Genomic DNA, 27,776 nt, shown 5'->3' with positions numbered 1-27,776 from the left:
GTGTGTGTAATATCTAGATAGTGATATCTGTCAGGAATGCAATATAAAGCTGTACTTGCACTAGTATATGTTTCTGTACTCATTATATTGAGTAAAACTTTTCTTCCAGGACATCCCACTGTAGTCAATAGAGTTTAGAGGCAGAAACCACTCTACATACATAAATGTTACTACACACACACCGTATGAATACTAGAGATTGTTGGAAACAGAACTTCCATCCTGTGGGAAATGATGACATTTCATAGTTTTTCTTGTTCCAAATCAGGACAAAAAGATGACATTTCTAAATATTTTGTGGAATGGAAATTCTGAAGTATTTATGGTAGGAAGCATCTTAATGACCTTATCAAAATACAATTTTTTGATAATGTTGAAATATTTTATTTTGATAATGTTGAAATGTTATCAAACATAAAATATTAAATATAATAGACAAATACAAAATATTATATGTAATAAGTTTCAATTAAACGTAAAAGTAAAAAAAAATAATTTCAATTTCAAATTGTTTCAGAAATTCTTCATTGGTATTCCTGGAATACATTTTGATTTTTACATAATAGCATTTTCTGATGAAACATTTTCCATCTATTTTTTTTCAACCAACTCAGATTAATACTGTGATATATACATTAGTGGAGCTGGTAGTGACACTTACAGGTACAGTAGATTTAATGCTTTGTCAGCTTTAATTATTTGCCACAATTTTATTTTTGGGTTGAAATCTCCATGCTTCTTTTCTGCCTCAGGTTGACTTTTTTATTTTTTTAAAGTTTCAGCCAAAAGTCATCCAGCCATTTCAAAGAACAAATGGGGGCATGCAGGATTGGATAGTTTTGTCAATGTTAAAGATGTTTTCCAACCATTTTTAAAAAAGATCTAGTGCCTCAAGGCTTTGAAGGAGGAAATTGAAAATTGCCTTGAAGATGATCCAGAAACAAGAGGGGTGCCATTTGCCGTGCACCTGATAATTCATCTAAATTTGGCTCAAATATAAGCCTCAGAAAATTGCATTTGCACATGCTCAGTAGAAGCTTTTTTAGAAGCTTGCTCTTGAAATCTCCATTCTATTTGCATTAAGCATGCTCCAGTCCTACATGTTCCAGAGCTCTTTCATGCCTACTGTATTAAGCATGCTTCCTGGCTCCACTGACCTTTCAGATTAAAGGTAGGAAGGAGTACTGGGTTGGAAGCCATGAGTTTTAGTCTTAGCTCCACTGGTGACTGAGCTTAATAATTGTGTGCACTTCATAGCCCTAAATGTTGAACAAGGCCTCATACCCCTGCTTTAGGTGGAAGGCAAATGTAATTCCCCTGCATTTTACAGGTGTGGTAAATGAGAGATTGTGCAAGGTCACTTCTGGCAAAAGATAGGACTAGATGTTATGTGCCAGATTCTGTTCTGTGCCTTGCATTATAAAAGATGCAGCCTACAAAAGATAGGAAAGGTGGCTTTAAACTTCCTTTCTGCCTTACAGATGTTGGGCTGTTCTGGAATGATTTAGAGCATCCTCCAAGGATGCTCTGATTTATAGCAACCTGACTAGGTTGCCTTGGATGTGCTTCTTCAATGTACAGAAAAGCTCTGGATACTCTTCCTTTTGCTCTCAATATAGCACTTGGATACATACAACAGTCCCACTATGCTTCCGTTTGGGAGAAATTCGCGTAGGGCTGCTCTGACCTCTTTTGGCCTCTCTATTCTACTCCAGTGGCTTACAAGGGCCACAGCAGGGACTAGAGTTTGATTTTGTGCTCTAATATGGTTGACTCTGTCACCCCTTCATTCCACTGCCTTTCAAAATAAATGTTTGTGTTTGTCTGTGCTTCCTGGTCATGCTCCCCAAGGAACAGAACCCAAAAATCCTGATTGTCACTTTTGTACTCCAACTGACAACGTGTGTGTTGCATCCCACACCAGTGGCTGGTCTACATAGAGGATAACAGCCTACTATTTCAGTGTTTTTTTTGTGGTTAAAACACTTGACTGAGTCCTAGGAGAGCTTCTTTCTATGCCTGGCTCTGCTATGGATTTTCTCTGGGATGTCGAGAAGGACCATTGAAAGGCATATGCACAAGGGAGCAGATTTACAGTGGCACAGGCAACTGTAAGTGGACATTTCCTTTGTTTTGCATGCCTGAATTTGCAACCTTAGTCTTCTTTTTAACTTAGATATTTTATATACTGGACCATCTCTCCCATTCCACTTCCCAAATCCTGCAGATTTTACTTTTGTAGGGTTGAGTGTAACTCCTAGGCAAATCAGCAGCAAACTTCCTGTTAATTTGTGTGGGAGCTGGATAAAATCCATCGTCAGAAAAAGTGCCACTGACTTTTGAATTTGGCCCAGTATAATTTAAAACCACATAGTTTTGTAATTAGTTTACACAAATCAAATGACTGAAAGGCATCAACAATGTTTGTTTCCATTAGTATTTGGTCAAAGTAATTGTGTGAACAGATCCTAGTCCCATTCAGGGAAACATATTTTGAAACAGGATATTGAAAATAAAGTCCATAGGACAACAAAAGTCACTTTCCCTGATGATGTCAGCATTTGTGTGCTGTGATAAAGCAGAGCTCTTTTCATGATAAAGATAAATTCATATCCAAATCTTTAATAACAAACAAAACTGTTGTTAGCTTTTCACATTGCAGTCAGAGAGCCTCTTTGTAACTTGTCTTGAAGCTTGATTGTTAGGAACGAAAGTTATGTTCCGTACAAAAATTAATCACTCAAGTTATTACATATGGTGCATTCTGTATTCCAGACTCAGGCTTTATACTGAAAGCTTTGAACAGTGCCTCCTGTACCTACAAAATGCTGTAATTGATACAGACTCATTGCTATACAACAGCTGCAATAACAAGGTGCTGCTGCCTTTACTTTAATCTACCTTTCTTTCTGCCAGTTTATTATGTTTTGAATTTATTCTTTTGTAGATCTGTGCGCTATCTTTCTTATGGAAATTAATCTTTTTAGAAGATTTGTATTCTCATTTTCAAACACTAATACATTCATTCAAGTATCCCATTATTCAAAACCAGCTGGCTTTTTATCTAGTGATATTTACTTCAAAAAGCCAAGTTAAATGGTATCATAGATTAATTCTCAGGGCACAGGAAAGCTTTTTTAGAGAAAAAGAGATTTAGTAATTACTAAGAATATCACAATAAAATCACAGGACATGTCAAAAATGTGTTATGTAACCTATCATTATAGGACACTTCAAAAAAGTTAATTCAGTGAATCAAATATGGTATGTGGGATCAGTATATGATTTTTTTAGTCTAATATTGAATAATGATAAAGATGCTATGATTTTTAGTTACTTTTTTTCTTCACAGTGAGCACCGAAACTTCAAAAAGGGCATTATCCACTACAATTTCTTACATAAATCAAACTTGAAATAAGACACATTTTACAACTCAATTTAAGATCCCACTGAGACAATAATGTTGCAAGCTGCGCATTTTGCAAAGTAATATAGTAATGTCTAGTTTGCATTTTTGAAAAACCAAATTAATCACACTTTATTGAATATGTTGAAGCAAACCTAAAATTCATCTATTATTAAAAAAAACTAGTGCAACAAACACAAACTATATTTTATACCTAAAGGACAAACTCATTTATTCATTAGGATAAAACACTTGGAGTTTGCATTTTGTAACTATGAAAGAAATTACATTTGCTATCTGTACTGCTTTATTGAATTTTTAAAGTGTTCTGTTCAGAACAAGTTGCTTGAAAAATGTTCAGATACTTTAGCATGGTGTCAGTCTTGAAGGCTGCTTGGGGAATCTGTGGAAATCAAGAGACAACTGATTTTTTTAAACTTTGCACAATATAGTAGATTCAAGTAAATAATAAAGCATTTACCAAATAAATCTTTTGTGAAAATTTAGCCAATAGTAGATTAATTTAGGAATCATAAAATAGGTTCACAATAATCTGCACTCCATGTAGAGTCAGTGAGTCTCTGTTAAGACAAGGCTGTGTGTCTTGGGACTAAGCAGTGGGTAAAAAGATACAACAGAACCCGTAGCATGAAATCTTGGCCTCAATGAAGTCAATAGCAAGACTCCCACTGACTTCAGTGAAGTCAGGATTTCAACCTTAGATTTTAAAAGGAATCAGTATTTTGAGAATGAGTTGTGAATTCTGTAGGTGTGTTGTGGGCCTACAAATTTACCCGAATTGTGAGCTCAACTGTAAAAAATATGTGAAAATTCATAAGATGTCACAATAACCTCTAATAACAAACGTTGATGGGAAAAGGTATGAAACAGAAGCAGAATAACTGAGTTATTCTAAAAAACAAAAAGGCAAGTTGATATGATTCAAAGACTGTATTGAAATCCTACTTGTAAAAACAGGAAATATGGAGCCAAAAGTTAATGAGCCAAAATTGGTGAGTTGTATATTAGGCTTAATTGGTGAACAAAAAAATGAGGGGATGGGCAATTTGCCCCATCACTCCCTTTGGACCTTTAAAGAGATTTTGTGGGGAAAGTACAAAAGAACAAATAAAAGAAGAGATGGAAAGAACAGACAGGCTACTAGAGTGAGCTTCACCATAATGGCTGCCACCTCCACCATTTCTGGGACCCTGAGCCTTCATCATCCTGATCCTAGACAGTGTCCTGACCAGAATGGGCCAGAGAGAAGGACCCATATGACATTTCCACCCCTACCAGCTCCAGCTTGTTCCCAAACACCACCTGGGATGACAGTTATTACCATCTTTAATGCCATCTCAGAGACTGTCAAACAAGGGGACTTTTCTTCCTGAGATCAGGCTTTAACCACAACAGCAGCAATGACCTCTCCAGCCCATCTCAACTAACTTCTTCTCTTTCCCCCAGAAGGACGGTTATTACCATCTTTGATGCCATCTGAGAGACTGTCAAACAACAGAGAGTTTTTCCTTCTAAAAACTGTCCATAGCTAAAGGGAAAGAGAAAAAGGGTTGTCATTAATAGGAAAGCCTTATTTAATATTTACATTTAAAATGCTTTTACTTATTTCCTTCTCTTCTGTATCTTTAATAAAAAGTTTAAAGGATTTTTCCTGGCATGTTTGCCAGGGTTCTAAGAAGATTGAGGTCTTTGCATAGCAAGCCCCAGACCTTGCTTAAATTTGTTTAATGTTGGACAGTGATCGGGTTATGTTAATGCCTTTAACCCATTTATTCCATCCAAATTACTGCAACAGGTGTGGAATGCTGTTCATAGTCTAGGCCTTCCAGTGAATGATACAAATATTTGTATGCCAAAAGTCAGTTAGTCACTATCTGCCAGTTATAATGTCACTTCTAGGAATAACTACAGGCTACTCTGACACCTAAAAGTCAGAGAATGACTTGATTTTCCAGGGGCGTGTTTCCTGCTAATACAGGATCTGCATGTGTATGTATTATATGATTTAAAAGAGGGAAAATGAAGCTTTTCTTAATTTATTGGAAATCAGTGTTCGCTAATGTATTCCCCCCAAAAAACTAGAATAGACTTGTGTGAGGTAGAAGATACTTCAGTCCATAACTAGGAAGTTCATTTGGGAAAAAGCAAGAGATCCCTTTTGAGTAGGTACAAGTGAATAATTCAGAATTGCAAAACTATTCCAAAATTATCTGGAAAAGTCAGGCATACCAGTTATATTTCATTTTTCTGCAGCAACACAGAAAGGCATAGCAGTTTACAAATACTGTAGTTCAAGGTCCATGCCTTGAGGAACATACAATCTAAAATTAACACTGCTGCTGTTCTTGCTTAAATGGCATGTATTATAAAATTTCACTGACCTTCGCAGCATTACAGTCATATTTTATATAGAAATGAACAATTGTTAGCAAATTTGCCAACATATTAGTCATAAACAGGCTTTCCTGTAATATTGTACATGCACACATATTTCTGCCTTTATTTTCCTCTCTGAATGTGTTTATTAATTGTGAATTGGTACAAAAAAATTATCTGCGTTTTCCACACAAGGTCTGTGGACAATCATAGTTCCTTGCCCCAGAGGAGACCAGGGTCTGCTTCCCTCTATGTATCCTGTAGGGGGCAGTGAGGAAGTGGAGCCATGGGTGATTAAGGCATGGTAAGAGAATCAGGCTGTACCATCCCTAGGAAATGCTCAGCAAGGATTGTTACTTCTGCACTGCCCCTGATATGGCTAAATGCCTAAACCTAAATGCCCAGTTGTCACAACTTTAGCAATTCCTCTTGCAAGTTTCAAAATAATCTTTTTTGACCAAATTTAAAATAGAGACTGAAGTGCAAAGTGGACCAGCCCATGGTTCTGCAGTCAGCACGGGGCATGCAGTCAGACTGATTTGTCCTTGATCCTATTAGATTTCATAAGCAAAGCTAGGTTGATACATGTATGGCAGACCTACGTGCTGAGGGAAGTGATGTTCATTAGTGTTAGGTTATTTAGTATCCATTTCTTGATGAAAAGGAGTACTTGTGGCACCTTAGAGACTAACCAATTTATTTGAGCATAAGCTTTCGTGAGCTACAGCTCACTTCATCGGATGCTGTAGCTCACGAAAGCTTATGCTCAAATAAATTGGTTAGTCTCTAAGGTGCCACAAGTATTCCTTTTCTTTTTGTGAATACAGACTAACACGGCTGTTACTCTGAAACATTTCTTGATGAGTAACTACTAAACTAATGCAAAAAATGTGATCTCTTGGGGCAGAAGAGGCTAAAGCACCAAGTTCCTGACCTTGGAAGATAGGATAAGAGAGTCTGCCAGAAGCCAGCGTAGGAGCTGCTCTGGGCAAGAGAGGCTAGAACACCATGTTTCAGCCCGGTGGATTAGGAGACCTCTTAACTTCCATCATCATCAGCCTTGAGGCTCCTGTGGGATTCATCTAATCAGATTTTGTTTCTCTTCAAGTATGTTATAGGTGACACCTGGTAGTAAGGAGGGGAGTCTGGAGTCCACTGGGGTCAAGCTCCTTCCAAAATAAAAAATTAGGGGATGTTTGGGGGGATGAGAAGGGCAACCTTCCTCAGAAAATATTTTTTAAAAAAGTGAAGTCCAAGGAATTGACAGAATGTGAGCCAAAGTTAATTGCTAAATCACTTTACCGTTATGTTACATTTCAACCCCCCTCATTCCTATATGTACTTGGCTGCCTTTGGGGCAGGGATTTCATTTGTATCTGAAAAGCACCAAACTAAATAACTAATAGTATCTTAGCATGGAATTAGGGCTCACTTTGCCATTGGAGGTGCCATTTTTCAGAAGAGAGTTAAAACAAAGGTCCCGTCCCAATCACTTAGACTCATTAAAGGACTGACCCATTGCCCACTGATGTCAGTGACAAGACTGGTTGACACTGATGAATTAGGGATCAGGCTGTAAAAGTTTCATAGCACTTTTTATAAGAATAGTGGCATTAACCCCAGTCTTCCACCAAAATTCTGATACAGAACATTATAGTTTTCCTGAGCTACATTGCCATGCATTTTAAATTCAACATAGTATTCAGTTCAGTTCAGTTCAATACTTTCTTTCTCAACATGACAAACAAAGTGTTGCCACAGTGTAAAAAGGAGACAGGCGGACTCTAATCAATTGTGTAATACTCCAGTGCACTGTTACAAAGCTGTCATGCACACCCTTTCACTGCATTCCAGTGGTGTGTGAAGCGATCCTTATATCCCTTACTTACCTCAAAGGCATCAGTGTTTATCAAGTGCTTTGGGACTCTTGGCTGAAAAGTGCTACATATTTACAAAAACGTTGGTATTACATATTACTAATATTTCAGAAGTGGATTTTGGGCTGAAAAGATTAAATGGAAATAGTAATAAAAAGTACATGTACATAATTGGGAAAATACCTGTAATGAACCCCAGTCTGAAAGTGGTGATGTTCATATTTACAGAAGCACTAGATGTGAAAAGCATGATCTCATACACATGCCTGTATATATCACTAAGTTACATTGCTGAGTGTATATGGAATAAGCTGATATTAGTGAGACAGGCTAAAGTTTTTGCATCACTGAAGTATGAAATATCAATTGAGAAAATAGAAGACTACATGTGAGCACAATAATACTAATTGCAGCCGTCCAGAAGCAATAACCAGGGACTCAAGAACCTTACTTAGGGTTTCCTTTTCTCCTTCATAGAATGAAATACCAATCATCTTTTTAGGGGCGGTGATGTGAAGAAAGGGACGTAATGCGAAAGGAAGCCAACAGAAACACATTGTGGACACATGACAATGAGCTCTAATATGTTTTCATCCTCTAACACTTTTAGCTGTGGAAGTGCCTGTAATATTCAGGTATATGAAAGGTCAGGCATGGTTACTGGTTCCATGTAGTTACAAGGTAGCTATAGTATTAGTACTATTGTAAATGTTAACGGTATGACTTAGAAACAGCAAAGGGATTCTTGAGGTATCATTCCATTTAATGACTGAAGGTCCAGGATTTGTGAGCTGAGTGTTACAGGTCTATATTGAATATGTGAAAAAAAATCTTCTTAGTAAACCAGTAGGGGGCAAGTTGTTCTATGAATATTACGTACAAATAAAATCTACGTTAAAATAATGTTAAGGTTGAAAAGTCAAGCATCCAAACTTTAGAAAATGGCAGAATTGTTTGCCCATACAACCTTAATTTACACTCCTCGTGCACATATTCATTATGGTGCAGTTCTTAATTACAGGATCCCATACCATTTTTTCCAACCAGACTTCTTCCTCATTGAGTTCACAGGATGGGTGTTGCCCACCGCTGGTAGTTATTCGTACTTCTTTTTATCCTCATCATTCAGTGTGTAGCTCTTATTTACTGAACACTATTTAAACTCTGTACTGAACAGATACATTAATTTTCCTCATGGGCTTTTCTATAATACTCAGATAATATGGTTCTGAGTGCTTTACATATATTAATATATTTATCTTCACAGTACCCCTGCGAGGTAATATGGTATTGTTATATTCCCCTTTTTACAAATGGGGAACTGTGGAAAAATAGTGTGTGATCATTTAATTAAAAGACTGTATAATAATGGGTATGCACAAGTGGGTCAAATTAAGGTTTCACAGGCAGCTTTGGCCTAGGAAGACCACTTCTAAAGGTGTAAGTTGCTTAGCCACATGCCAGTGGGTATAGGAGTTCTGCACAGTATAAAATTTGTAGGGTTTCTTTTTGTTTAGGTTTAGTGACCCTTGTTTCATAGTCTATATTAGCCCTTAGGATGCATTCGATGAAGTGAGCTGTAGCTCAAGAAAGCTTATGCTCAAATAAATTTGTTAGTCTCTAAGGTGCCACAAGTACTCCTTTTCTTTTTGCGAATACAGACTAACATGGCTGCTACTCTGAAACCTAAGACTAGGTAGTCTGCAGAGGATAGAATAAAGGTCTGGTTTAGTAGTCACAAAAATCTCTAAAGCAAAGATTTTGGAAGGGAAATGGTCTGTGAAATACGTCAGTCAACAAAGAAGTTGTCTGGAAGAAGGACAGGAGACAGTGGATATGGGTTAACTAGGAGGCAACTTTATTCTTAATTGTCTAGGAGTACCCAGCAGACAAAAGTGTACAGAGCAGATAATTCCATAATCATTTCAGTAGCTACCTGGGAGGCTTCCATCAGGGCTCCCCCTCATAGGTGCCGACTCCGTGGGTACTCCAGGGCTGGAGCACCCACAGGAAAGAAATGGTGGGTGCTGAGCACCCAACAGCAGCCCCCCTACCAGAACCTCCCTCTCCCCCCAGTGTCTCCTGCCTACTGGCAGTCCCCGCCAATCAGCACCTCCCCCTTCCTCTCAGATGTTTTGTGGTGTCAGGAGGAGCTGGGGGGTGGGGGTAGGAGTGAGGGTGCAGTGTGCTCAGGGATGGGGGTGGAACTGGGCGGGGAAGAGGGAGGGGGGCAGAAAGAGGCGGGGCAGGGGTGGGAAGAAGCAGGACCAGGTGGGGCCTTGGGGAAGGAGAGGAGTGGGAGCGGGGCATGGGCGGACCCAGGAGACACCCCCGGCAGATTAGAAACTCGGCGCCTTTGTTCCCCCTCACCCATTCTGGTCCCCACCCAACCTGCTGCTGGGACCTCACCATCCTTCCCTTAAAATCCTTTACTAATATATTTTATCTAATCACTGTATCTCTTCCCTGCAGAGTACCTACACTGGACATCCCCCCTACGTTTACACAATTAGTTGCGACATGATAGCCTAACTTCCGTTTCATGTTCTCCCCAGCTAAGCCTCCCAAACCCACTGTGGGGAAGGTGAGAAAACCTCACTTTGCCTAGGCCAACCTGACAGTCAGGGAAAACTTCCTTCCCAGCCCCTCAAAGAAAGAAACGGTTAGCTCAATGCCCACAGTGAATCCTGACAGTATTTCACCACTTCCATACTGAGAGGGTGGGTGCTATTCCATCTGGTCTAGGTAAAAGAGGGCTTTTCCTGCACCGGCTCTCTCTTCCGGTCACCTGGGTGGGATGGATCACTGTCCCCACACTGACATGATGTGCAGCTGCAGCAGGAAGTCACTCCCTCAGCTCTCTGGCCCTTAAAGGGGCACACATTTTTTCCAACAAGCCAGACAATGGCCTGCATGACTGAATATGCGGTGAGATCATTCTCTTTCTTTTAGTTTCCATAGTGTGTCATTTCAGCTCTGATAGGAGTAGATTTGTGAAAAGCAAGAAAAGTCTAGTTGCTGATCAAATTTCTTTTAAAATCTTAACCTGATTTAGAAAGAGCTCGACAAGATCTGGAATGGTCTAATTATAATAATCTTTCATACTAGGCACATATGGCAGAAGGCACCTTTTGCGATTATTAAGGATGAGCTAGATACATCTGATCTTTTCATTTAACTGCAATACATTACAAGAATAGAGAGCAAGAGGTATGAAAGATTAGTAGTAGTGAAACTGTCAATGGAGAAATTAAAAATAGCAAAATATGGACAATAAAATTCAAATTAGATAAAATGAGAAAAATAGAAAGATGTTTTTATTATGTTGTTGGAGTGATCAGAAGTGAAACTGAAAAACATCACATTGTTAGAAAAGTCACCAACATGAAGCAGAAACTGTTGAATAGATACTTTTCTTTAAAATTAGTATGGCAAAGGACCATCTATTGTATGCCAATTGATTTCATTTTCTGCCAAGAAAGTGTTCACTGTTGTAGTTTAAGTGTGACAGTCCACACATTACGCTTTTGATATTTCATTTTCAAGTTAATTTACCCCAGAATTATCTGAAGAGTCACTTTTACATAAACAATATGTTACAGAGTTGAACTGCCTGGTCTGTGGTGGTTGGCAGTGCTGAAGAAGACATAATACAGAGAATGCTATTTCTATTCTGGCTTTGACAGTCCTTTGAAAGCACCTTATCCTCCATGTTAGCAATTAATATTGGCTGCATGTCGAGAGAGCACATTTAGTCATAAGTTTCCTCCTTGAACTCAATATGGTTGCATGGATGTAACTGAGGTAAAAATTTGGCCCTTTCACTGCCGTGACAGCTAACAGATGTCTGTCCTGCATACAGTGGCCTAAAAGCAAGGCTATTTGTTTTCCCTTGACAATGTTTAGTTTTATATGTTTAAATTTACACTTTCCCTTGACAATATTTAGTTTTATATGTTTAAATTTACACTTTCCTTGTGGTCTCACATAGAAATTACAGTAGTATAAGTATTTAGCTGTGACACTCTGAACGCCTTTCCCAGACTTGAGAAAGAGCTCTGTGTAAGCTTGAGGCTTGTCTCTTTCACAAGCAGAAGTTGGTGCAAGAAAAGATGCCTCACCCACCTTGTCTCTCTAATATCTTGGGGCCAGCACAGCTGCAATAACACTGAAAACAATACTATGCATAGTTTGTTGTCAACAAATGAAAATATAATTAGGCTCTTTTACCAATAACAAATGGAGAATCAATTTTGTAAATGTTGTATTGGTTATAACTGAGAACTTACATTTTCATTCACTTGGACCAGTTTTATTTTTCAGCCGGGGTATGCATTTTATCTAATGTTTTTTCAGTTTTAATTTATTTCATAGCAATTATAAGAGATTTCAAGGTATGAAATACGTGTTCCAACATGGTTCACTGGATGGTGAAAAGCAATGCCCTTCCTTTCACTGGTGTTTCCTGTTTAAGATTAAGCTCAGTTGGTTAGCCTGTATTCCATCTGCTTTCTCTTGAATGAGCTGTTTGAGGTGCAATTTTTACTTACCAGTAGATGAATTTGTGTAAAAATCTCACATTCTTTCAGAGAGTGATTGAAGTTGGTGCAAAGATGGCTCACTGCACATAACACACTCATCACTTGCCTTTCACAGAATCATAGAATCATAGAATATTAGGGTTGGAAGAGACCTCAGGAGGTCATCTAGTCCAATCCCCTGCTCAAAGCAGGACCAACACCAACTAAATCATCCCAGTAGGGCTTTGTCAAGCCTGACCTTAAAAACCTCGAAGCATGGAGATTCCACCACTTCCCTAGGTAACCCATTCCAGTGCTTCACCACCCTCCTAGTGAAATAGTGTTTCCTAAAATCCAACCTAGACCTCCCGCACTTCAACTGGAGACCATTGCATCTTGTTCTGTCATCTGCCACCACTGAGAACAACTGAGCGCCATCCTCTTTGGAATCCCCCTCCAGGTAGTTGAAGGCTGCTATTAAATCCCCCCTCACTATTCTCTTCTGCAGACTAAATAACTCCAGTTCCCTCAGCCTCTCCTCGTCAATCATGTTCCCCAGACCCCTAATCATTTTCGTTGCCCTCCGCTGGACTCTCTCCATTTTGTCCACATCCCGTCTGTAGTTGGGGGACCAAAACTGGATGCAGTACTCCAGGTGTGGCCTCACCAGTGCCGAATAAAAGGGAATAATCACTTCTCTCGATCTGCGGCAATGCTCCTACTAATACAGCCCAATATGCCATTGGCCTTCTTGGCAACAAGGGCACACTGCTGACTCATATCCAGCTTCTCGTCCACTGTAATTCCCAGGTCCTTTTCTCCAGAACTGCTGCTTAGCCAGTCTGTCCCCAGTCTGTAGTGGTGCATGGGATTCTTCCTTCCTAAGTGCAGGACTCTGCACTTGTTTTTGTTGAACCTCATCGGATTTCTTTTGGCCCAATCCTCCAATTTGTCTAGGTCACTTTGGACCCTATCCCTACCCTCCAGTGTATCTATTTCTTTCCCCAGTTTAGTGTAATCTGCAAATTTGCTGAGGGTGCAATTCATCCCATCATCCAGATCATTAATAAAGATGTTGAACAAAACTGGCCCCAGGACCGACCCTTGGGGCACTCCGCTTGATACCGGCTGCCAACTAGACATTGAGCCATTGATCACAACCCATTGAGCCCAACAGTCTAGCCAGCTTTCTATCCACCTTATAGTCCATTCATCCAATACATACTTCTTTAACTTGCTGGCAAGAATACTGTGGGAGTCTGTATCAAAAGCTTTGCTAGAGTCAAGATATATCACATCCACCACTTTCCCCATATTCACAGAGCCAGTTATGTCATTATAGAAGGCAATCAGGTTGGTCAGGCATGACTTGCCCTTGGTGAATCCATGTTGACTGTTCCTGATCACCTTCCTCTCCTCCAAGTGCTTCAAAATGGATTCCTTGAGGCCCTGCTCCATGATTTTGCTGGGGACTAAAGTGAGGCTGAGTGGTCTGTAGTTCCCCAGGTTCTCTTTCTTCCCTTTTTAAAATATGGGTACTATATTTGCCTTTTTCCAAGAGTCAGGGACCTCCCCGATGGCCACGAATTTTCAAAGATAATGGCCAATGGCTCTGCAATCACATTAGCCAACTACCTCAGCACCCTTGGATGCATTAGATCTGGACCCATGGACTTGTGCATGTCCAGCTTTTCTAAATGGTCCTTAACCTGTTCTTTCACCACTGAGGTGAAAGAGACACTTTGCCAAGACATTGCAAAGACAAACCTACATGATAAAATTAAGACAATGGATGAAGCTACGGATATGAGTAAGGCCAGAATCTCTGATTACTTTTTTATGTTAGTACCTTTGTCTGCACAGAAGCGACCATATGTGAGATTAAATGTTCGCTTGGCTTCCCAGGTGTGTGTGCGTGTGCATGTGTGTGTGAAAGAGAGAGAGAGAAAATGTTTGCTTTTTGGAGAACAGACATTTTTGTAGTGTTTGCTGCTGCTAGTGTTCATGCTTAGTGGTGATACTAACAGAAGCGCTGATGCTAGGCCCATAAACTTGGTCGATAAATTATGCAGTAGTTTGGTTAAGTGGTCACCTTTTAGTGAGAAATTTTCTTTTGGGAAATCTGAGAGCCTGAGCATGATGACATAGCCATCACAAAAAAATCCTCATCCCATAGTATTTGCTTCCTTGAAAATGTTGCATATTTATATAGTGTCAGTAGTGATAGTAATTACATTGTTGTTTTTTAATTCCAATGACATGGGACAAAAGAGATGCTATTGAAGTCTGATGATCTCTGTACAGGTACTGATCTAATAATTATATAATAATTATAATTTCATTATACTTTATATATCACCTTTATCTAAAAATCTCAGCATGCTTTACAGACATGCAGTCTCATAAAACTCCTGAGTGGTGGATAAGTATTATAGCCAACTTCAGCAGGTTAAACTGAATCACACAGAGGTGAAGTGGCATGCATACAATGAGTCAGAGTCTAAAGAAGTAGAACTAAATATTTAATTTGGATGATAAGATTCCCAACTTTTAGCACATGGTTTTTGAGCAGTTTCCAGTGAACATATATAGCATGGCAGGAATCAAACCTCAGATAAATGACCCAATATAGCTGTCAAGGTTCTTTCCCCACTCTGAACTCTAGGGTACAGACGTGGGGACCTGCATGAAAAAAACCCCTAAGCTTATTTTTACCAACTTAGATTAAAACTTCCCCAAGGTACAAACTATTTTACCTTTTGTCCTGGGACTTTATTGCTGTCACCATCAAGCGTCTAACAAATATAACAGGGAAAGAGCCCACTTGGAAACGTCTTTCCCCCAAAAATCCTCCCAAGCTCTACACCCCCTTTCCTGGGGAAGGCTTGATAAATATCCTCACCAATTTGCATAGGTGAACACAGATCCAAACCCTTGGATCTTAAGAACAATGCAAAAGCAATCAGGTTCTTAAAAGAAGAATTTTAATTAAAGAAAAAGTAAAAGAATCACCTCTGTAAAATCAGGATGGTAAATACCTTACAGAGTAATCAGATTCAAAACATAGAGAATCCCTCTAGGCTAAACCTTAAGTTACAAAAAGACACAAAAATAGGAATATACATTCCATTCAGCACCACTTATTTTATCAGCCATTTAAACAAAACAGAATCTAACGCATATCTAACTAGATTGCTTACTGACTTTTTACAGGAGTTGTGACCTGCATTCCTGCTCTGTTCCCGGCAAAAACAATACACAGACAGAGAGAAGCTTTTGTTTCCCTCCCCCCCCCCCCCAGCTCCAGCTTTGAAAGTATCTTGTCTCCTCATTGGCCATTTTGGTCAGGTGCCAGCGAGGTTGTCTTAGCTTCTTAACCCTTTACAGTTGAAAGGGTTTTTCCTCTGGCCAGGAGGGATTTAAAGATGTTTACCCTTCCTTTTATATTTATGACAATAGCTAATATAGAATGCCTCATATAGTGATTGCTTGTTGATGAGAAATAGTCTGTATCAGGGAACACGAAAGATAACTGTGGTCTTATTTTGAGAATTAGGGGGACTAAAAAGGGATCAGCAGTATAAAATACATAGAGGGTTTTTTTTTCTTATTGACTTGGTGATAGGCACTTATGCTTCTTTTTTTCTTTTCTTTTTTTTTTTGTATTTTCACTGCATGTTGCTTATGCATTTGATTTCATCTCATAGGGAAGGTGTACAGTCAGAATTATTTTCATATGTTATCATCCCTATTTACTGGTGCTAATGGTTACAGATATAAATAATTCAGCCATCAGATAGGTTTTATTTTTAAGTGTATTTTATAAAAACCGTGTTTTAATGTACAATTATGGCTTGTTGCTGAATTAGAGTTTGGGGGAGAAATAGACTTCTAAGAAATCTGTGCTAAAATGTTGTTTAGTGGAGAAACACTGTATCTAACTGTTAGTCTTCGAAATCAATGAATAGCATCATATTTTTTGCTGTACCAGACAAACTGAACATAAACACGAAACATGCTGAACCCAGTTTTTAAATGTGCTCATCTACTTTAGGAACTCAAATTCCACATTCTGAGTGCTTATGTTGGCACTTGGGCACATAAAATATAAAGGCTACCATAGAGCCTATATCAGTGCCCATGTATGGGACTTGCGCACCTAAAGTTCACTGTCCACATTTCTGCATTGGATCCTCTGTGGTGAAAAGCTTTGAAAATACTACTCTGTGGTTAGTGCTGCATCAATTGAAATGCAGCTCAAAATGCAATGTGGAGCTACCAATTGTCACTTCACAAAGTGTTATGCTGAATCTGGAAATTTGCATAATTTAATTAATTATGCCACTAAAAACTGATTTTCTCTCAATTTAAAGCAAACAGCTTTTATAAGGGTGAACTACAGAACCCAGGGATATCAGGTGTCCAAGCTCTTAATCCTATTACAAAGAGTTGAGAACCACTGATAGAAACTGGAAAACATAAGCCTCCAGCAGGGCAACAAGTAGCGAGGAAGTAGGCAACAGATTTTTTAAAGCTTTTTGAAACCACTGTATGGTTTTTAATCAATTTTTAAAAAACAACTGAATTGGCAGCTTGCACTTAGTTGTTCAGAGGGTGAGTACTGTCTGAGGGGTAACACTTATTTTACTTAGACATAAATGAAAATAACTATCTCCTCTGGGAGGAAAGCTGTTGAGCTTAACTACCATAACAAAAATGCAGCAAATGGCCAATGTTTGCTATTTGTATCTATGCCTGTCCACTTACAGATGTTTAAGAGTGCAAGATGCTGTACCTTGTAAGTGGTTTCTAATGTTATGGGTTGGAGATGGCTATGAGTCATTTTGATAGTAAACTAATCTTGGCAGACAATGTTAGATTTCAAGGATCAAAGTATCAATCCCTGACTAAGCACTAGCTTTAATACCAGTGTCTCCTTCATTTCATTACAGTATTGGTTTTGATGAAACTGAAAACAATGGGTACATGTAGTGCTGAGGTATAAGGTGCACTCAAATGCAGAGGTTCTCATCTTTGACTACATATGAAATGCCATAACCAGAAATACTATGGATGACCTTACCAAATTCTGGAGAAGTCAGGAAACAATATAACAGTTGTAGTAACTTAATTTTGACTCCATCCTTAGAGCCTTATGTGGATACAAAATTTGTATCTGCATCCAATCCACAATCTTCAAACATGGTCTGTGGATATCCGTAGATATAAAGCGCATATCCACAGATATGTAGGTCTCTATCCAGCCTCACCTCAAACCCCAGAGCTAGACAGGACCTGACATGAAATTGACCCTTTCATGAGAGTTATGTCTATGAAATGTTGAAAGCTTCCCTCCATTTGTAGAGTGAAAACCTTAACATGCTTGCTTCGATTTGTTTCCACTTTCCTATGGCAAAGGTTACATTTTGGCAAAAAGAAATTGCATTTTTTCTTAACAAATCTGTCTTTTTTTCTTTTCTTTTCTTTTCTTTTTTTTTTTTTTAACCTGGACTAACAGCTGGTTTTGGTGGGGAAGTGGAAAAAATCAGTAGAAAGGATTTATTAAAATGTGAACTTGTTGGTAATATGAGAACTTTATATAAAATTGGAGTAATTTGATCCAGGTTTCAATTAAGTTTTACAAAAATCTGTATTGTCTTCTTTTCTTCTTGTATTTTTTTTCTATGGAGCCTTGTTTGGGGCTTATGAAAATCAAAGATAAAGATGTTACAGTGTATGTAGACAAGTACAGAATTGAGACATTGGGGTCTGAATCTATTCATATCAGTCAGGTTCTTCACTAAATGAACATGCAGGATGGAAGTGTATTTGTCATTATTGCAATAAGCAGATAATATAGGGAAAGAAACTAGGGGAAACAAAGGTATAATAAGCAAGCTGTTTTTCCAAATAATGACTGAAAACTCAGTCTCACCCGTGGTCTTCCTATTGTGCAGAGGTATCTGACTTTCCAAAAGGCATGGTGATATGCCCACCTATCAGAGGCTCAAGTCCTAAGAATCTGTCGTGTTAGCAAGCTCAGTCTTAAACTAAGTATAAACATTTCATAAAGTTTGTCAGAATTTCTTGTAAAATGATAAAGAGGATAAAGACAATAAAGATATCTGGTTTAATTGATTATTTTCATTGTTTAATAAAATTTCTCTGTTTGACTGCTGGAGACTTTGGACTGAATTTTCATTACCTACTCCTGAACAATTTACACTGGGATCTAGACAGTATTGAGCTAATGAATTAGAATTTATATTGAACCTTAACTGTCTTCATGAAGTAGCTGGGGAAGGAAAATAATGGCCATAACTGAGTATTTTTTCATTTTCAACTATGTTATATAGCTTTTACAATCAGGTTTTTAATAAATCTAGAGAAATTAAATTGGACTTTGACCAACTTTTGTGCTTTTGTCATCTCATGTAAAAGTATTTTTTTAAAATGGTAAGGCTAATGGGCTAATGCAATTCCTATTAAAGTCAATGGAAATTAGAGGGTCCCTACTGTTGATCTGATAATTGTGAAAAGTACTATGAAAATTTGCACAAAATACATTTTAATATAATATTTACAAGATTGGGCAGCCTATTAAATGAATGTATGAATACATTTAATATGCTGCCCAGTCTTGAACTTCATATATATATAAACTATTCCCCCTGAAGTCACTGGAGCTTTCTGATTACGAGTTTCAGAGTAACAGCCGTGTTAGTCTGTATTCGCAAAAAGAAAAGGAGTACTTGTGGCACCTTAGAGACTAACCAATTTATTTGAGCATGAGCTTTCGTGAGCTACAGCGAAGTTCAAGATAGGGTAGCATATTATATATATTCTCAGAGACATATAGTTTTTTAAAGACCTGTTCAGTTTAGAGGTCACTTAAAGTGCACTTCCATAATGTAGAAATCAATAACTTTTTCATATAAATGAAATACTGATACCATTCTTTAACTGTGTTATTCTGTTTTACTGTGTTATATTGAAAAGTGCTGATGTTCACGGTAGTGAAAAATCTGTTTTCTCAGATACGTAAAATACAGTTATAGTCAGTACATATTGGCCCAAATCATTTCTTGCTCCCACTGGGGTTCCACAAGTAGAGGACTTGCAGGATTGGACTCATAATTTCTTATATTGAAAGGAATGAAATATAAATTGACTATCTAATATTGCAATATGTTAACCATACACAAGTGTGCATGTCTGTTGATGCCATCAGTGAGTAAAAATTTTAACTACTGTCTAGTTTTATTTTAATACCAAAATTTAAGAACAAATATGAACATAATTAATATAGCCATAGTCAGACAATGAAAACTTTATAAGTGAACACCCTCTACCACATATAAAACAATTGGTATATTTCTCTCAAGTTCTACTTACTAAGAATTACAGAACTATAAGTAAAACTGTTAATATAACAAATATTTATCATTCATTAAAATACATTGTTGATTTCTCACTGGAACTGTACTGTTTAAGCTCTTCTTCTAGCCAAAGATTAAGAATTCAAAGTGTATACACCTCTCCAAGTGAACTAGTACAATCCTAACACCCATAAGTTCATGTTTCTAACTATAAACTGCAAATATTATCCTTACCTATCTGTTAAGGTGTTTTTTCTTTCTATTGACTGAAAACAAACCTCCTCCCTTGCCCAACCCATACATTACAAACACTAATTTGTCAATCACAAAATGCGTTAAATTGGTGGCCTTGATTTCAAATTCAGACGTTGCAAATTTGAAATCTTCCTGCATCCAAATAATTTATATTCATTCCCCACAGGCAGCAGTGATGGTTCTTGGGATAAAGAAAAACTTCAGTCTCCCCTCACCCAAGGATCACAGGTGTCTGTTAACCACCCCAGCTTGCCTGGACAGCATAACCTTCCAGTTAGCCATCCTCTCAACCCTCTTCAACAGAACCACCTTCTGCCAAATGGTACGGGTTGACATCTTTCAACACTAACATCAGTGGTTTTCAAACTTCTGTCTTTCTATTGTGTTTAGTTAAATAGGCTATGCAAAATAAAAAACATGGTGAATACTGTAATACTTCAATTAAAGTATTCAGCAGTGGAAGTAGGAGTCATAAAAAAATAAAAAAACAAACACAGTAAACCTGATACTTAAATAGCTATTAACCTGTGCATCAGTTTTATAATTATTGCTAAGACACCTTGCCACAAGTATTAAAATGGACAATATAACGAACAACGATTGCTTAGCAATGATATGGTACAACATTACACTGATCTGAACAAACTAAGGGGCCTGTTAGCCTCTCCCTGTGCGTATAAGACCTCCATGGATACTAGAGGGAATTACACATGGACAAAAAGTGAACAGATTCATGTTAACTGCTCTATACTGAAATGTTGGAAGAGTTCATTCTTGAACACATTTGGTGCCAAGCATTTCAACATATTTTGCTCATAAGAAAATATATTTCTAATAGTCAATATTTAAAAAAAATCATAAACCAATATTTCCTGCCTTTTGTTTTTTTTTTTCTTAGGCCTGGAACTTCCTTTTATGATGATGCCCCACCCATTAATTCCTGTCAGCCTACCTCCAGCATCTGTCACAATGGCCATGAGTCAGATGAACCACCTTAGTACCATTGCAAATATGGCAGCAGCAGCACAAGTACAGAGTCCCCCATCCAGAGTCGAGACATCTGTTATTAAGGTAAACATCTAGAAATATATCTGTGATACTAAATTAATTTCTTCACAGCATGGTACCTTATTAATGTAAGGCTGTTCTCATCAGATGTCATAAGGTAAGCAGTCATAAAGGCAAGGCTTGGTCAGTGTTTGGAAGGGAGGGTTCCAAAGAAAACCCCACTTACTGTAGGAATTGATTTTGGGAACTGAGTATTATGTTGGTAACTGAACATTCTGAATACTGAGTACTGAATCAGTGCTCCAGTTCCACAGTTGAAGTTGCCATTTGTCAGATGAGATATAGATACTGACTACCCATGGTCAAAAAAGATCTCATGCCACTTTCCCAAGAAGCTGGAGGTAAAATCCGGACCCTATTGAAGTCAGTGAGAGTTTTGTCATTGACGACAGTGGGGCCAAGATGACACCAATCCTGGTGTTTATGGCAGATATTCCCAGCTGGAGGTCTGAGTGCCAGAACTAGAGTGACTAATAAATTCACTGAAGAACATCTTGAGGTGCTCTCTCAACATGGGCTGAGCATGCTGTCTTTGTAGAACTCTCACCACTGCCTCATTCAGAAATAGAATACAGGTCTAGTAGAGTTGAGTACTGACCTGACAACCGCCAGGCCAGTACTGTAGCACAGTACAGAAGTCTGAATACTAATAACTTCCGTCCATCAGAGGGATTAGTATAGCACCTAGCAACAAAGCATCTGGGTATTTCCCACTTAAATTAGGCCTGCATCTCAAGCTCTCCAGTGGATTTCCTGGAGTCTTCTCCCTTCCTTGGTGGAGGATGCTTTACTTGTATTATGCATGTATTCTATCCCCTAATATTCAAACTATAAAGTTTGTTTCACCTTATATTTACTTAGATATCTCCATTTTACCTACTATTCTTCCTTGATTCTAATAAATTAGATACAAAGAGTATCTTCCTGTTTGGATAAAGAGAAAATGAGCTGATCAGAATATATGAGAAATACTGAATGTGTGCTTAGAGCACTGCTGGGCAACCTACAGCCCATGTCAAGGTAATCCACTGGCGGGCCACCATACAGTTTGTTTACATTTGCATAGCCGCCCGCAGTGCCCAGTGGCCACGTTTTGTCGTTTCCGGCCAAGGGGAGCTGCAGGTAGAAGTGCAAATGTAAACAAACTGTCTTGCGGCCTGCCATTGGATTATCCTGATGGGCCGTGTGCGGCCCCTGGGCCACAGGTTGCCCACCAGTGGCTTAGAAATCTTCTCCTCCAATTTAATGGGTTTCTTATTTTACAGGTTTGAGTGCTGCATTCTAATTTGGCAAACCTCAAATTTACAATCCTACCTCTTGACTAAACTTTGGGGCCAGATTGTCAGCAGTTCCTAAAAATGCCTGTGCGAGTTTTGCAGGCACATCATTGTGTATACAGAAAACAGATTTGCATGCATAATTTTATTTTGAGTTTTACTGACCCACTGAAGATCTTCCCCTTAACACAATCCCCATGATACAGAAAAAATTATCAAACCCAAAACAAGGGCACCAACAGTTTTAACATTCTAGGTGGTTTAGGTGACCTATAGGAACCTGGGTTTGTTGAGATATTTGATATAAACATGCTGTTCTTGTACTTCCTCATTTTCTCATTTGCTATGCCATGACAAGCTTGGAATCATACTGAACCATGCAATTGCAAGTGCCTTTGAAGAGAAAAATAAAATGTATTTTAAACTCCTTTAAAAGCCGCTAAATCTTTATTACTGCACGCAGGGCCACTAGTGACAATGTAACTTGTACCATTCATGCAAACATTTGGGATCAAATGCAGCAATCTCAGAAAGTGAGAGAGTAAATAGGGTATCAGAAACTAATAAGGCTGTGTCTACACCACACTGCAATGCAGAATATGGGGGTATGAATTGCAGAGTGTACCAAAAAGAAAAGGAGTACTTGTGGCACCTTAGAGACTAACCAATTTATTTGAGCATAAGCTTTCGTGAGCTACAGCTCACTTCATTAGATGCATACTGTGGAAAGTGTAGAAGATCTTTTTATACACACAAAGCATGAAAAAATACCTCCCCCCACCCCACTCTCCTGCTGGTAATAGCTTATCTAAAGTGATCACTCTCCTTACAATGTGTATGATAATCAAGTTGGGCCATTTCCAGCACAAATCCAGGTTTTCTCCCCCCCCCCCCAAACCCACTCTACTGCTGGTAATAGCTTATCTAAAGTGACCACTCTCCTTACAATGTGTATGATAATGCTCAAATAAATTGGTTAGTCTCTAAGGTGCCACAAGTACTCCTTTTCTTTTTGCGAATACAGACTAACACGGCTGTTACTCTGAAGAGTGTACCAAAGTGTTGTGCGCTAACTGCTCTGTGTTGACGTTGCTTGCACAAACTGAAAGGAATGTAGTTCACAATAATGTAACACTGTTTGAAGGAGGATTACATTAACACAAACTAGATACCTTTTGTTCATGCCAGCAATGTCCATACAGGGCAGTTTGGTGCACTCTGAAATTCATACCGCCATAGTCTACACTGTGATGCCATGTGGACAAACCCTTAATAAGGCAATTAGGTCCAGGCCTACATATGGCTTTAAAAGTTAGGCTGCATCTTTTGTCCTGGTAGGCATGATGACAGCAGAAATCAGCATTGGAATTATGGTGCATGCAAATGCATCTGAGACAACAGTCATGGTGCGGTGGTGACCATTTTGAATCTACCCTGTCATCTCACTAATGCTGCCATGCTGCTAACTGTCACTGCCTAGTAGCATGGTGATTTCTGCCCTTCTGTATGCTTTATTTTTCACTAGAATGGCAATTAGCAAGAGGTACATGATGCCAGAGCTATTCCCTGGGACATATTAGGTGTATATTTCATCTTACATTTATTTTCTAAATTTAAATCATGATCACTGCTTGTTACATGGGCATATGGTAATAAATATAATGGCATCGAGAACATGATTGAGCACACACTAGCTGACACAGCATTTTGTTTGTTCATGTGGGAGTCTTGATATATGATGTCCAATGTTCTTAGTTTTTTGCATCCTTAGCATGTCACAGTGTCTTACTTACTTTTTATTATCTGAAGTACAATATCACGGTTTATATATAGCAGTGGGAAATTTGGTCTCCATCTGCTTTTGACATTCAGAAAGTAAATGTTCTATTTTTTAAGCTTGAACAAATTGGCCTAAAGTAGTTAGTAAACTCTGTAAAGCTGGGTGGCCAAGTTACCATGAGTGTAACTCGGTGGGACTTAGATGGAGAGTAAAACTATAACCAATACATTTTAAACCTCTACCCCCACCCCACTAAAATCTCTTTATAGTGCTCTGTGTCATCATGAATTCCATAGCTAGCAAGATAATACATTGTAGCATCAAGGGGATCCAAATAAATGAGCCCAGGCTATCTTGTCTTTAAAACCAACAAGTTTTTTAATCCAGCTGGACTCCTCACACATTGATGTCTGTCTCCCTGACAGCTAAATACAAGCACTTCCACCCCAAGAACACTTTCTCACTCTTTTTCCAATCCCCAAGCCTATTTTCAATTGCACCCCAGTTATCTGGGGAGAGAAACCCATTACAAAGGAAGGCAAAGATTTTTCAAATGGGATCTAATTTTCAGTGCCCCAATTTTTGGGTGCCTAACTTGAAACATCTTAAAGACAAATAGTTTTCCACTTGTCACTTGAAAATTACTAGTAAATTTTTTTCAGAGTAACAGCCGTGTTAGTCTGTATTCGCAAAAAGAAAAGGAATACTTGTGGCACCTTAGAGACTAACCAATTTATTTGAGCATGAGCTTTCGTGAGCTACGGCTCACTTCATCGGATCATACCGTGGAAACTGCAGCAGACATTATATACACACAGAGATCATGAAACAATACCTCCTCCCACCCCACTGTCCTGCTGGTAATAGCTTATCTAAAGTGATCATCAAGTTGGGCCATTTCCAGCACAAATCCAGGTTTTCTCACCCCCCCACCCCCATACACACACAAACTCACTCACCTGCTGGTAATAGCTCATCCAAAGTGACCACTCTCCCTACAATGTGCATCGTAATCAAGGTGAGCCATTTCCAGCACAAATCCAGGCTTTCTCAAACCCCACTCCCCTTTTTTTTTCCCGGGGACACACACACACACACTCAAACTCACTCTAAGTTTGTGTGTGTGTGTGTGTCCCCGGGAAAAAAAAAGGGGGGGGGGGTTGAGAAAGCCTGGATTTGTGCTGGAAATGGCCCACCTTGATTATCATGCACATTGTAGGGAGAGTGGTCACTTTGGATAAGCTATTACCAGCAGGAGAGTGAGTTTGTGTGTGTGGTTTTTGGAGGGGGGTGAGGGGGTGAGAGAACCTGGATTTGTGCAGGAAATGGCCCACCTTGATTATCATACACATTGTGAAGAGAGTTGTCACTTTGGATGGGCTATTACCAGCAGGAGAGTGAGTTTGTGGGGGGGGGGGGGGGGCGGAGGGTGAGAAAACCTGGATTTGTGCTGGAAATGGCCCAACTTGATGATCACTTTAGATAAGCTATTACCAGCAGGACAGTGGGGTGGGAGGAGGTATTGTTTCATGATCTCTGTGTGTATATAATGTCTGCTGCAGTTTCCACGATATGCATCCGATGAAGTGAGCTGTAGCTCACGAAAGCTCATGCTCAAATAAATTGGTTAGTCTCTAAGGTGCCACAAGTACTCCTTTTCTTTAGTAAATTTTTTAAATCTTGACCTTTTTATGTGTGTGTGTGGGGTGACCTGCATAACTCATTCCAGAGGAAATCAGCCCCCCTATATTCATGCTATTAAAACCCGCATCATAACTGTCAAATTTTGTGTAGCTCCATGTGACATTTTATGCAGATTATTTAATGAGACAATTTGCATATTTATATCTAATTTGCATATAGTTTTTATGCCCTCTTTAAAAAACCACGTGGATTTATGTTATTTTTAAAAGTGCCTAAGTGACTTATGGCTGAATTTCCATTTTCAAAAAGGTCTTGAGTCACTTAGGTGCTTTTGAAAATGTTGCCATTATGGTTTGTGCAGCTCTGGTTACTGAAGCCATTGGTTTATCTACAGGGCAGCAGGGCAACCTTCCCCACACATCACTATGTCAACATGCCTCAACCCTGATTTGGGGAACCTTGCTTTGTAAGTCACAGAGGCAGCTCAGTCTCCATGGCCTGTGAAGTTCTTGGCCTCTGCTGAATCTGCCAATTTATGCAAAGTGTGGTGCTGAGTTTGTGATGTGGGAGCTGCGACTCGTCTCATACAAGGAGCACCAAATGTTCATTAGATAGGTGCAGTTTTTAATCCCTATTGAGGTGAGCTGGATTCATGCTGGTAACCAACAGGAAAAAGTCTCTGAGGGTCACTTGCTATGTCCTGAGTTCCAGTTCCCTAATGTGTTAATGTTACACCCTAAAAAGGGAAGCTTGTTTTCTGTTAAGATAAGTTTATCATATCAAATTCTGATCTCTTAGGAATCTGCACAGTCAGGGTACTGTCTTCAGTCTCGTCAGACAAACCCTCCAATATGTGGCCCACTCTATTCTTAAAGCAACATCTCCCATTAACCAAAATACAGACACTAAAATACAGTAATAAAACAAATATTAACAGAACATCTAAATTCACTCTTAAATATAATAGCTTGCTATATAAAATATTTTCAACAGGAGTGTGAGGACCCTAGATAAATTTACATATATTCCCTCCACCCGCAGTTGGTCATCAGGCAAGTTTGAGCCCACAAGAAAGAAAAGAGAACAAACCAGATGTGACACATTACTCATCACTCTTAATGCACTATTGGAAGGTGCTTAGATACTATGGTGATGAGAGCAGTAGAAGAACCTACATGGAATAGACTAGAACTTTCAGATCCCCTGCACAATGTTCTACCGTGTAATCTATAACGGTCCTGGTGATGTAGGTACATTATCCTCCTTTATGAGTACTAGCCCATAGATGGAAACACAACACACACTTTGTCACTGGGTCACACAATTATTTCTGAATTAGCACTAGAATGTTGGGTGTCAGGATTTCTCTGTTCTCTTCCTGGCTCTGGGAACAGAATATGGCCTAGTGTAGCCAAGTGTAACAACACATTTTTATGTCATCTGCAGGGATTTAACCTGAACTCCCCAGATCTTAAAGCATGGGTTGTGGTTTAATCACTAGAGATGGACAAACATCTACACGTGTCAGTATGTGTTGGACAAACACATAATTTGGACCATTTCTTTCGAAAGTTCATGTGGGAAAGCTGATAAGATGTGGGTGTCTCATCTTAGAGACCTGGGTTTTGTTCCCAGCAATGATGGCTCCAACCTCTGAATTATCTTATGTGTAAAATGAATGAATTATAATTACCTACTCTGAAGTTGGAGCATTAGGCCTAAGTTAATAACAATTGTGAAGTGCAGAGAAATAGTAAGAGCATTCCGTAGGTGATATGGCATTAGAACTCGCGGTCACATAGCTCAGTATACTTTCTTCAGTGTGCATCACACCATCAGACAGTCCCCGTGTATGTACTTATGCCACTTGCAGAGATAATATACATGAAATAAATTGCTGAGCATGTGATGCATATATTTGTGTTCCACAGATTCACGATGTTAAAAGTTTTATACTGCCCCATCATCTAATCCATATTTCTCTATCAGAGATGGTAAATAGGTGACAAATAGGCAGATAATTTATGCAGGTATGACACAGTTTATTTTAATATTATGGATATAGATTGTTTAGGAAGTAATTATAATCATGGAAGCGAAAACTATGATATATCTCTGTAGTGGCATTATGGTTCTATCACAATGCTGTATATGCTTCTTTTACTGCTGTGT

General features: G+C 38.8%; 1 protein-coding gene across 1 annotated transcript in view; it reads left to right on the top strand.

Moving 5' to 3' along the window:
• Positions 1–27,776, top strand: part of DACH1 (dachshund family transcription factor 1) — a 426,532-nt gene that overhangs the window by 290,749 nt on the left and 108,007 nt on the right. The window contains exon 4 of the mRNA XM_077806900.1: positions 20,734–20,906. Coding sequence (XP_077663026.1) covers positions 20,734–20,906 — 173 coding nt within the window. The remainder of the gene's footprint in view (positions 1–20,733; positions 20,907–27,776) is intronic.

The sequence above is a fragment of the Eretmochelys imbricata genome, chromosome 1 (assembly GCF_965152235.1).
Source record: "Eretmochelys imbricata isolate rEreImb1 chromosome 1, rEreImb1.hap1, whole genome shotgun sequence".
Lineage (NCBI taxonomy): Eukaryota > Metazoa > Chordata > Testudines > Cheloniidae > Eretmochelys > Eretmochelys imbricata.
This window is presented reverse-complemented; position numbering and strand designations above follow the sequence as displayed.